Source organism: Madurella fahalii (assembly GCF_045866475.1).
Source record: "Madurella fahalii IFM 68171 DNA, scaffold_4, whole genome shotgun sequence".
In the NCBI taxonomy this organism is placed as follows: domain Eukaryota; kingdom Fungi; phylum Ascomycota; class Sordariomycetes; order Sordariales; genus Madurella; species Madurella fahalii.
Window position 1 is genome coordinate 1,562,361 of NW_027263974.1, and position 11,949 is coordinate 1,574,309.

The 11,949-nt window shown below is 56.2% G+C and overlaps 2 protein-coding genes across 2 annotated transcripts; both read right to left on the minus strand.

The window, feature by feature from the left end:
- Positions 1-377: 377 nt before the first annotated feature.
- On the minus strand, positions 378-2,713 carry GCD6 (translation initiation factor eIF-2B epsilon subunit, GEF; the record flags this gene model as incomplete). Its single annotated transcript, XM_071062872.1, has 2 exons — positions 378-2,489; positions 2,555-2,713. 2 exons carry the CDS (start codon positions 2,711-2,713, stop codon positions 378-380), a joined length of 2,271 nt encoding a protein of 756 aa, XP_070918973.1.
- A 4,969-nt stretch (positions 2,714-7,682) lies between these two features.
- Positions 7,683-10,088, minus strand: SKN7 (kinase-regulated stress-responsive transcription factor skn7; the record flags this gene model as incomplete). Its single annotated transcript, XM_071062873.1, has 7 exons — positions 7,683-8,278; positions 8,349-8,544; positions 8,600-9,481; positions 9,549-9,689; positions 9,753-9,825; positions 9,903-9,919; positions 10,026-10,088. 7 exons carry the CDS (start codon positions 10,086-10,088, stop codon positions 7,683-7,685), a joined length of 1,968 nt encoding a protein of 655 aa, XP_070918974.1.
- Between the last annotated feature and the right edge of the window lie 1,861 nt (positions 10,089-11,949).

An 11,949-nucleotide genomic window follows, 5' to 3' on the forward strand; every position in this document is an offset into this window, starting at 1 on the left:
ATAAAGGGTCGGGAAATTACTGGGTTAGGCTGGGCTTATTAGGGCGGTATTTTGTGTGTTCGGGCAGGGTAGCTAGCTGCAGCGACGGAATTAATCATGATCACCAAGGTAAATACTTTTTTGACTCCCTGATAGCAGGCGGTGGGAGTTGGTGGTGCCGTTCATCATGGCTTGATTGTGGCCGAGCAAAGAAATTTACCACACAGGTGGTGGAGAAGCGAGTGCAGATTAGAATGCTTTCAAATGACTTTTTTGTCTTGGCCGTGTCTAGCCGGGTTTGCTCATACAGAGTTAGCTGAACAAGGCTGTGGCCGGTGATCCAGGTTGCTTGACTATGCGGTCAACACCCTTGGAATCCTAAAATCGGTGTAACCCCTTCAGTCGCTATCTTCATCCTCATCTTCCTCATCATCGTCGCCATCGTCCTCCTCCTCGTCATCATCATCATCACTCTCCTCCTCATCCGCATTCTCCAACCACTCCACCAGCACGCGGCACTTCTCCTTGACTATGTTCATCTCCTCGCTGGTAGAGGCTCTCTTATCTCCCCACCAGGCCAGGATCCCGTCCTCTTCCAGGACATCCAGATTATACAGCTGCTGCAGCAGAGCCGCGAGCAGGGCGCCCGCGCGCGTAGCCTCCAGCTCCCGGACGCCGAGCAGCGCCTTCTGTAGCGCGAGCGCGAATTCGGCCTGCTGCGCCACTTCATCGCCGCCAACGCCGACCTCCTTGATGAACTTGACGGCGCCGTTCTTGGCGGTGAGAGCCTTCTCGGCAGCCTTTGTGGGCTCCAGTCCCCCGTGCTGCGAGTCGAGCAGCTCGGCGGCGCGACGGACAAAGGCGACAGCGATGGCGCGGCGCATGGAGCTGTCCGAGGCGTTGTTGGCGAGGCGGAGGCCCATGAACTCGAGCTTGGCCGAGTCAAAGTCCTCGTTATCGTCGGCTCGAAGCGCATCGACGAGGCCGTGCACGGCGTCGCCGTGGAAGGCGTCGCGGTGGGACGTGTCGTCCGAGGCGAAGGACGAAGGGCGCTCGCGACTCTGACCAAAGTCGCCAGCGTGAAGGGAACCGGCCAGCGACAATTCGTCTCCGGAGTCGTAATCGTCCGATGCCAGAGTTGATATGGACGAAGTGGAGAGATTGAGCCCCTCGAGCGAGTAGATGAGTGAGCTCTGCAGAATTGCAGGGTCCCTCTCCCCATCTTCCTCCTCGTCGGAATCTTCCTCATCGGCAATGGCTTCGTAAAAGGCGCCCTTGCCCCCTGGACCGACCAGTGACGTATCCGTCTTGGCCATCTGCCTATCATCTGCTAACAAGGAAATCCGCGGTGTCGGCTTTGACGGTAGCTGGACGTCGTTGTCGATATGCACGTTGTACGAAATGAGGGAACCTTGGGGGATCCGGCAGTTCGTCCCAACAACCACCGAGCCTGCTACCACGGAGTGGGTAACAGAGGCGCCGTCCCCTATGACGGCATCGTCCCAGATATAGCTGTCCACAATCCTGACGTTCCTCCCAATCTTGCACCTCCTTCCGATAACGCTTCCGGAAACGGAACTCCCGGCCTTGATCGTCGTCCCCTTTCCGACCGCAGACTGTGTTACTTTGCTTCCCCGCTCGACCAAGACATGGTCCTCGACGTAAGAGCCCCCTCTTACCCTCCGATATGTCTGGCCGTGTAGCAGGTTGCTGTCTGGTACAAAGGGAAGCGTCCACCGCTCGAGCACGTCCTTGCTGATGCAATCGTACATTTGAAGGTTGCTGGCACGCGCCGCATACCCGTCGTCCAGGATCTCGGCGTAGATCATCTTTCCGTTCAATTCCCAGTCCTTCAGCACACCGTGGAGAAAGTTTTTCCTCGGTAATTCGTAGTCGAAGCTTTCTGACCACAGGGCCAACACGTCTGGGGTGCATATATCGATGCCGCAGTCGACAAGATCACTCCGCACCTCGAACTCGCCATGAGAAAAGACTGACAGGTCCAGGTTTAGGTAATGGTCGCTCTGCAACGGGTGTGTCTCTTCGTACTGCAAGCATCGACCGGTTGCTGATTCGACGACGAAGACTGGCGTGATCCCTCTGGCCTTCGCTGCCCGGTGGGGTTGCTCTCCGACCGAGCGCAGAACCATAGTCATGCAGGCATCGCGGTTCGCTTCTCTTCTCGCACGGTGCTTGGCCAGGGCGGCGTCGAGCTGGATGTTCGAAACGACATCGCCATGGACGAGGATGAAATCGCCTGCGATAAGGCCGCGCTTATCCAAGTCGCGCAGGAAGTCGCCGACCGAGTTGGCGTCCGAAACACGGATAAAGTCGAGCGTAGAGAAGGGAGAGATGGCGCTGTTGGGATTCCAGCGCGTGGACTCGTGGATGTAGTGTTCGATGTCTTCGGAATGCGCCCCGCAGTATACGAAGACGTCCTGGACGCCGTTCGAGGCGAGGAACTCGAGCGTGTACTCGATGACGGGGACGTTGACCAAGGGGAGGAGACACTGATGGGCAACGTGTGTTAGCGATGAGGGGTAGTCCCGGGCTCTCCAGTCACAGGAGTGCCTACCCTAGGCCGTTCCAGAGTGAATGGCTTGAACCTGTCCAGGAAAGAGTCGGCAAGGATGACAGCCTGGAGAACATCTTCCCTCTTCTCATCGACACCGGGCTTGGCGGGCTTCTTCCCCTTGCCTGCGGCAGCCCCGCCCTTGCCGCCTTGCTTTGACATTGAGTGTATTTTAGTTGTGCCGATAGAAATATTGTTGTTACGCGTTTGAGCACATGAACGAAGGGCGCAATGCGAGGAACGCTTAGGCCGGGCGACGGGAACGGCGAGGCAGGAAACGGGGACTGATGTGTGAGTCAACCGGCGATTGACTTGCAATTCGCATGCTGAAGTTCCTGGTATCGAGCATTGCCGTTTTCTGCAGTGACCCCTCCATTCGCCCAGCTGGCCCACCCATTACAACCAATCAGAAACCTCCTTCTTGACCCCGCTTACTTCATTCACTCAAGCTACAGGTACAGTACGGACCCCTCACGAACCGCTGAGAACTGTTATCAGCCCACGAAATATCTTGGCAGAGGACACAATAGGTACCAGAACGGCGCTGCTATGGCCAATGACGTTGGTGCTCAAGCTGGCGAGAAGATCACACGGGCACCGTCCCTTTTACTAGGTCCACACTCTGTAATTACCAAGCTTTCCTATTCAGAGACTGCACGCTCTTGGAGGAACCATTCGCGTTACCAAGCTGGACCGCGTAGCCTCCACGCGGAGTTCCATCGTGTCTCGAGCACCCCCAGTCTCATCCATACGATATATCCCGAGGAAGAAGCTGGACGTTCAGCCCAGTAGCTCGATTTCCAATTGGTGGGTCAGAGTTGTCTGTGGGCAGATTGATCCCATGCTCCAGGCCGTTCATCGTGTCGAAAAAGCTATTGGCAATGTCGGTGACTCACGGTGGGAAAACATAGCGGCGGTGGAGCTGTTCTAAGGCTTGGTCCCCTGCCCCGGGCCGATCGAGACAGGAAGGTCAGAGTCGACTCCATTCCCCGATGCTGTCCTGGACTCGATCATAGCTTGCTTGGTTGGGTTGTTGGCCCTGAGCCCTTCATCCCGGCAGCTGTATCCCGCATGGAAAGAGCTGTTAAAGAGTATGGATGCCGCTGAGGTTCAACGGCGCTATGTTTGTAATGTTAGGTATTTGCTCTACTGACCAACTCCGAGGTTAAGACTTAACACAAGTAAAACCTCCATCTGGAGATCGAGAAGTAGTGGATAACAAGTCTCTGGGTGTCTTTCTAGGCGGGGTACCACAAGCATCCACCTAGAATATAGAGCTGGGAATCCCCATGCCTCCTTTCACAAGATGTGTGGGGTGATTGCGAGATCCATATTGACATCGAAATCGGATCATCACAAACCCGCACGGATCACGCTTTTTTACTCATCCCTATGCTATCCTTAGCCATGTCTTTTCCCTCCCAACAATTCTGCAGAGCCCAATCCACTCGATGCTTCCTTTTCATATCCGCTCTCAGCAAACTTTTTCTCGGGGTTTCCAAGGCATCTTCATTCTCCGTGAGAGTGAGTAGGGTCCGCCTGTCGCCCGGGGCGTACTACCTATCTCGACCGTCATACCAGACGAGGGGTGAAAGGAAAGGCTCCTACAAGGCGTCGGCGGCTTTCCTTAACTTGGCTTCCCGAAAAAGTACCGTAGCATTCCGAACAGACGATGGTACTTGGCCCGCCAACCCTGCCGAGACTGGGGAGACATGTGTCACAGCCCTAGATAGGTCCCGAAGGCTCCAGCGATCGATCACAGCTGGCCGAGGCTCGGTGGGGAGCTGTGCACACGGGTACTGAGGCCGGAGTGGTCGAGAGATGCTATTATGAAGCGATGCGGTACAGTCAGGTTGACATTGCTGTCGAGAACAACTCCCTACCTTAGCTGGGTCAACCTTGGCTGGCATACCTGTAGTTCTCGGCATAGGTACATTGTGCCTCGCTCCACGTGCACTTTTTTGTTGAAAATGTGGTGGGGAGGGGGGGTGTCGTGTCTGCAAGGCTAATAATACACATAGAAGGGGAGAGAGAACGAGGCCCGGACCAGGGGCTCGTCATGTGGAAGGCGAGCCTCGTTACTCAAAAACATCACGGTATGGTTCTTCAACAGATTTCGATCTCCCAGTGACGTATTTGGAAGCCCCATTGTTGCAAATACAGATGTATTATGTATCGGCATGTATAGAATGGCCATTGTCACCATTCCTTCGTGTGGCGTCTTCAAGGCGCTGCATGAAGCAACTGGATAACGGCAACATTGTTGTATCTTCAACCTCTGGGCTTGCGAGCAACATTTTCCCCCAGACCCGGGCTCATGCTTAACCCCACATCTGGGCAACGGCCCCCTTGTCCGGTGGCACACCCGCCAATGACAAGTCCCGGATCGGCCAAGTACCCTGCGACATTCCGTGTTCTCGACGAGCCGGAGCCCCAGCCAAGAATGCTGCCCAAGGCCCGATAATGCGGCGGCAACGAAATGGGCCCGGCCAGAACATCCTTGGAAACAGAAAACCGCACCACCTTTTCTTCCTTCCGAGATGCGTTTGGGTCTGAGCCCTAGCCTCCTTCCCCTTGCGTCGCGTTCTCCAGACAAATTGGGGAAGTGACAATTAATTGATCGCAGAAAACTTAAATGACGCCCATGGGATTCCCGGATGGGTGTTGTTGGGTGGGTTACAACAACAGCAAACGGCTTCGTCATGCTGGTAGCTAACTTTAGGTCAGGTAATTAGCTCACAGCTGGATGCAGCTCCGTCGGATCTGGCCTACACGAGAATGGGATGAACAACCATGGGAACGGCGTTTCTTCCACCGAAATGATAAGATGAAAGGAACCGCCCACCAGCCAGGTTCGTTCCACGCAGCTTCCAGAAAGAGCACGCTGCAGCGGGGCATGGGTAGCGTTAGTGAGGCGGGACAGCAGACCCCGTGGCGGTGGAACAATGGAACCTGCAGTCTCCGTCAATCTACCGAGTCCTCTGTCAATTCCGCCGGACAGGACGAACTGGCTGCAGCTCGTAGGCTCCGGTCAACGAACTGGAAGCCTCGAGGGTAAGCAAAGAGACTCTGAACAAAGGGATCCAGCGACACTTTGCACATCCGCGGAAGAACAACGACCAAATGTCACACCGGTCTTACACGAGACATAGCGCCGACGCCGCTGCATCGTCCATACAATGGGAGGCGCCCGGACCTCGTTAGCTCCCTACATGACTAGGGCTGTGGGAAAGATCCAGCCCAGCCTAGCCTAGCCCAGCCCAGACAGCGAGCCGAGCAGTCCAGAACTCGATGGGCCCATGGGAAAGCTGCAGAATCAGGGCCGAGCTTACGCAACACGGCAACACAGCAGAAAATCCCATGCTGTGCAGCACCGCGAGCCAGTTGGTCAAGTTTGCGACGCAGGGAGGGGTCAGGGACAAGGGCTGCGAGATCTGAAGGTGTCGTTGGCCGGAGGGATCTCGCCCTTGTTTTCGTATCCCGCGACTTTCGTGATATCGGTGAGGTAGTTGTACAGATAGCAAATCCGACCATGACCGACAAGCTTTACAAAGCCCGTATCCACCGTTTTAGCCCCGTACCTAAGGTTAGTGTACTGTACCTGGCCCTCGTCCGATCACTTAAGGCCAGCCACCGTCGTAACCCGACATCGCAGCGAGGGCCTGCGAGCCGCTGGCTCGTGTGAATGACACACCTAGCCCGCCAAGCCCACGCAAACAGCTGCACCCGTGTCAGTATGTAAAACCAGCCCCAGCCTGGCCTGTCTCCTCGTGGTCGATCTGCCTATCATATAAATAAAAATCGCGTCCCATGCCACGGCCGGTAGTTTCTCTTCCCTCCGATCTCCATTCTTTTACCTCACTCACACTTGCACGCACACTCGCGCGCACACACGCAAACACGCAAACACGCAAACAACCCACACACATACACACACACACAAACACGCACACACGCATGTCATTGCATGCATTTGGCGGGCATGCCAGGTGCAGGTGGCCGGACACGACATGTCTACTGCATATGCCGCAGGTTGGTTGCGTGCGTGCGTGCGTGCGTGTGTGTTTGTGTTCCCCTTTCATCTCGGACTGAGACGGAACCCGAGATCCCCTTTTTTCTTCTCTTAAAAACCAACCATTCACATCCCATCCGTGTCATCCACGTTGTTTCATATTGAACTATTATTGCATTGGCCCGGCCATGCAACACCCACACACATATAGATACACGCGGACAAGGCAACCGCGAAAGCTCATATTTCCTACAAAAAGCTCACCTCTTCCAGTTTCCGCTTGCCCCCTTTTTCTCCCCCCTTTGGTGTTGTTCTCCCTTCCGCCCGTATCAGGCTCCGTCGGCCACCGAGTAAGCTTGGCTAGCCATGTGGGATCCGAGGGATGATGATGAGGATGATGACGATGATGATGAGAAAGGGGACGGGCGGTGTTTTACCACAGGAGGTTGGGGAGCAGGCTACGGATGGCCATTGTTGACCCGTTTATTTCCTCGCTGGGCTCACATTGACGGACGTGTTACTCTCATGGCCTCCCCGTCGTGTTCAGACAGTCGGCCAAACAACATCATCTCGCAGCACGATCAGAACCGGACCAAACAGGGGCTGTGCTTCCCACTTACATCTCACTGACTAGCTACCGCGCTTCTCCGGCCAACACAACCGGACTCTTGTGCCCTCAAGTACGCTCACGGTCTCACCAAGCAAGCCTAGCCCCGGCTGGCGTCTTCATCGTACCTCGGCAGGTCCCGTTGGGACCATCCGAATGTTGCCCGCTGCAGAAGACGAAACTATTCTATACACGCACACATTCGATTTTTAGAATATCGGCGGGCGGATCTGTCCGGTCTGTTCGCTGGACTAAAGTCTGAACCCCTAACCTGACAAACCGAAGGAGGAAAAAAAGAGCCGAAAAAAAAAAAAAATAACGCCGATGAATCCATTCACGCCTTGACCCTCCCGTTATAGTACCCCCAACCCCCTCCCGCCGAGCCTTTTGTTGTTTACCGCGCTCGACAACTACATACATACGGACCGAACCGAGAACCCGAAACCCGAAACCCGAACCACGATTTACTTTTTCCAGCAGGATGAACATACGTCCCGGGCCCGTTCTCTTAGTTATTGCACATACGCCCCCTGGCCCGGCCCGTACAGCCGCTGTCTCTTCTCGGGCCGATCGTCTCCCCCACCCCCCCCTCCGCCTCCACCACCGAAATTGGCTCCCATCGCCGTCGCCGCCGGGTTCCCCACATGGTGTCCCGTCATATAATTCGCGTACCCCTGTGGCGGCTGGGGCGGCCTCTGCGAGCCCCCGGGCGTCAAGACCATGCCGCCCGGCCCGGTAGCGCTCCCGACGGCGCTCATATACCCGCCGGCCGTCTCCATGTTCGGTGACGTGTGCTGGGCCAGCTGCCCGGGCGAATGCCACGACGACGCCGTCGAGGGGGACTGTATGGGCGTGTGCTCAAATTTTACCTGGGCGGCGTTGGCGTGGCCGCCCGCCATATTGCCCATGGCCATGCCCGGTGGCGGGTGTCCGTAGCCCTGATGGTTCGAAGTGGGCGGACCGGGGCCGCCCGCCGTCACGCTCTGTCCCATTTCGTCGCCCACCAGTCCGGTCGCTTGCGGGTCCTTCAGCATGCGTGTCAAGTGCTTTCTGAGGATGCGCACCATGCCGTCTCGGGTGAAAGGCTTGGCTAGCACGTCGTTCATTCCTTGGGGAGAGTCAGGCTTAAGGATTCGGAGAGCAGCAAGGTAGGATTGTACTTGAAGATGTGGACTTACCGAACTGGAAGTAGGTTTGGATGTCTTCCTGCCGGATATTCGATGTCATGGCAACGATGGGAATTTGTGGCGCCACCATCCGGATCATCGCCGTTGCCGACACGCCGTCCAAGTTGGGCATGATGATATCCATAAAGATGAGGTCGAACCGCTCGCTGTCATTGTTCATCTTCTCGACAGCTTCGAGACCGTCGCGCTTAGGAAACCGTTAGCGATAAGTCGTCACTCAAGGAAAAAACCATCCAACTTACCGCAGTCTCGACACTGCAATCCATGTTGGTCAAGAATTTGGAACCGATCCTAGCGCAGGTCTTGTCGTCCTCGACGAGCATAATGTGCGGCTTCTTACCGCGCCACATGGACCCGAACTGCTCCTTCGGTGGGGGGGTGATCTGTGGCGGAGCTTCCGCTACGGCGTTAGGATTACTTAGTGGCCGACTGTACGGGATGTTGTGGATGTGGTCGGCGTGGAAGGGGTCGATGCCCGTCGTCTGCCCCACGGGATACACCATGTGCCGGGGGTCGTTGAGATGGTCATGGACTATCGAAAGCGGTCCGGCGCCGGCTTGCGTGAACATGACCGATGAACCCGCCGAATCAGCCGGCGACCCGTTCTGGTTGTATGCCATGGACAATCTTTCGAGCTCCCTATCGGCCTGAGAATCCGGAGAAACACCATTGAGGATCTCGCGGGCTCGCCGCAGCTCAGGCGCCGGCTCATCTGCTCCGTCGGGTAGGAAACTGAGGGCTCCAGCATGGTAATTAGGACCGGAATGGCCAGAATGGCTGGACTGAGCCGAGTGACGGCTGTTGCGTCGCCTGTCCTCCATATTGCTTAGATGTGCGATGAGCTCATTGGTCGCCTGGTTCTGCGCTCTAACCATCTTTTGCAGGCTCAGAACTTCGCTAACAAGCACCCTGTTTGTCTTTTCGAGCTCATAGTATTGTTCTTGCAGTGCCTGGATCTGATGTTGAGAAGCCGAGAGCGACTCGCTGAGGACCATGATCTGCTGCGACGCCGGGAATGCATCCTCAGCCGGCGGCTGCTTCCGAGGTGCCGGCGCCTTCCTCCGGATATTATCTAGATTATCTTTTCGGTCGGCCCGGAATTCGGGGTGACGAAATTCCCACGCCTACCGATCCGGAGCTTTTGTCAACATGAAACTTCCTACCCAGAGACAACCAAACAAAACAACTTACGTCTCGCCCATATGGCGACTCGCCACTCTCTTCATTGTGCCTAACTTTGTGAAAATCGTACTTGTTTAATTGGCGGACGAAGCTCGCGAAATTGCTGTGCTTGAAGTGTTTTGGGAGGATAGTCTTGGTGAATTTTTCGTTCTGTGCCAGGAAGGTCAGGACCGAGCGGATTCAGACGCCATCTGTTTGTGTCATAAAACATACCTCCAAGACTACGAAGCTATCGCCTTCTGCGCTCCATCGTACTACCGAGTTGTACGAGGGGTCCTCGAGCATCCTGCGGCATCATCGGTAAGCATCTGTAGACATCACGGGCAGGTCGGTGCGCACGCGGTGCAGAAGGGCAGGCCGTACTTGTAGAGTTTGCGCACCTTGACCGAGACATATTAGCAGCTGCATTCGACGGCCGGCTGGCGGCCCATAGACGCGGCGGGGATCGGGGAAAGAGGGGCGGGAGAGGGGTTGGTGGTTGCTCACAAAGTCGCTGGAGTTGCTGCCAGCAGGCTGCGCGGCGCTCGCGTCGCTCTCGCCGGGCGGCATGGTTGCGGCCGTCGGGGGTTGGAGCAGCTCTGGCGCCAAAACCCAGTTTACAGTGGTGCACACAGAACTTCAGGACCCGATAACGAACAAGGCCGATAAGCCCAGCTGGCAACCCCGTGAACAAAGGCCAGACCGGATGGGAATGTTTCCAAGCAAGTGCACAGTTTGAAGATTGCCCCCTTCCTGGTCCCCACAAGGAGGAATGCAGCGTTTCCTGGTCCGAGCTGGGCGACGTTCCCACTTTTGGTCGAGGTCACGTATCATGGGCCGAGCGTCCTCGAATCAAGGGCATGCTCCGCGACGTAATGCACTTGGCCAGCGGATATAAAGAGCCGAGCGATGAACCGTTTCCTGCGCAGCGCGTCACCTGTGTCTCATGGCACTCTAGGTAGAGAGTGAAGCAAGAAGTAGCCAGAGAATAGAAAAACCACAAAATAGAAAATAAAAAAAAGACACGACGTGATGGCGGGGGAAGACGGGATCCCCCGAGCCAAGCGCGCCGCGACGAATGGCGAATCTCTTGCAAGGCGCAAGGGTGGTGGGATTTGAATTGTCGGGAGAGAGGAGATCGTCAAAAAGATCTCTGGGCGCAATGCGACGAATCGGGACGTCACTCGCGCTTCAGCACCCGAGATGGAACAGAAGGCGGACGCGGAGCTCGCATTCAAACGGAGGTAGAGCTTGCAGAGAGAACTCTGGAAAAATTTCCCGGTCTTTCCGTCGAGGTGAGCAGATAGCCACACCTTCTACTGTTGCTTTTAGAAGCAGCGGCTTGGAAGAAGGCGACGGGGGTTCAGGAGCGGGGGTGTGCAGGAACAGGTTGGGAGGGCAATATGGGGATGGCGACGATCAGCGAGAAGAGATCCCGTCGGTTATCGGGTGCTGCTCTGGGATAGAGACGCTCTTTGTGAGAGCGTTCCGATTCTGGATTCCTCAGTTGAACGTCTACTAGAGCCGTTCACCCGCGTGGTATCTCCCGTCGAGAGTGAGCCTCACTTGCCCAGGGGACTGGCTTTTGGGGAGAGGCTATCGATCTGCTGGTGGTGGCGGCGTTGTGGTCCTTGCTTCATGCTGCATGAGCAGGGTTGGACCCTTGGCGCTCGACGGGCCTGACAGGGCATCTGAATCCTGGCTTCTGGACTGTCCAGGGGTCTCAGTGAAAAGCCGAGACCACTTTCCCGACGTCCCTACATCTTCCCACGCAGCTCTGCAAATAACCCGAGATGCATGTTTCCTTAAATTCTCTACACGGAGAAGGTGAATGCTGCAAAACCGTTAGGGATGGCGTTTGAAAGCGGAGGATTCCCACTTTTTGGCCATTGCGAGACTCTGGAGGCGTTGATTTAGCGTCGAGATCGAGCCATCTCCCCGCTCAACTTGCACCTTGGCAGTCCTGCAAACGGAGCCAATACGTTTACACCCGCCGTTTCCGCCGATCAACTGCCCCCCGAGACGCTTTTGTTGGATTATTCTCCAGGGAAACAATTCGCAAACTGGCCTCCGTAGTGTACCTCACCCCATCGCGCTGATCCACAGAACCGAAGAACCGACCGTTCGGAATCGGCTCATTCCTACATTAGCGCCACGAGTTGGGGGCTCGGGTTCCCGTCCGGTCCATCCATAGCCCGGACGCGGGCTCCCTCAACCGGCAAACCTGCACCCGCCACCTGACAAGCCGAGTCTGTACACGCACACAAGAAACCTGTGCCGATACCCGGGGACAAGGCGCTTGCAAGCACCTGCAACCAGGAAAATAAGCGACGCCTCGCGCCGAGTCTGGCAACGATCGGCGCCGCTCTGAATCCACACAGAGCCTGCCAGCACCAAGCACGACACATCGCATTTCTCTGCCCTTTTTGCA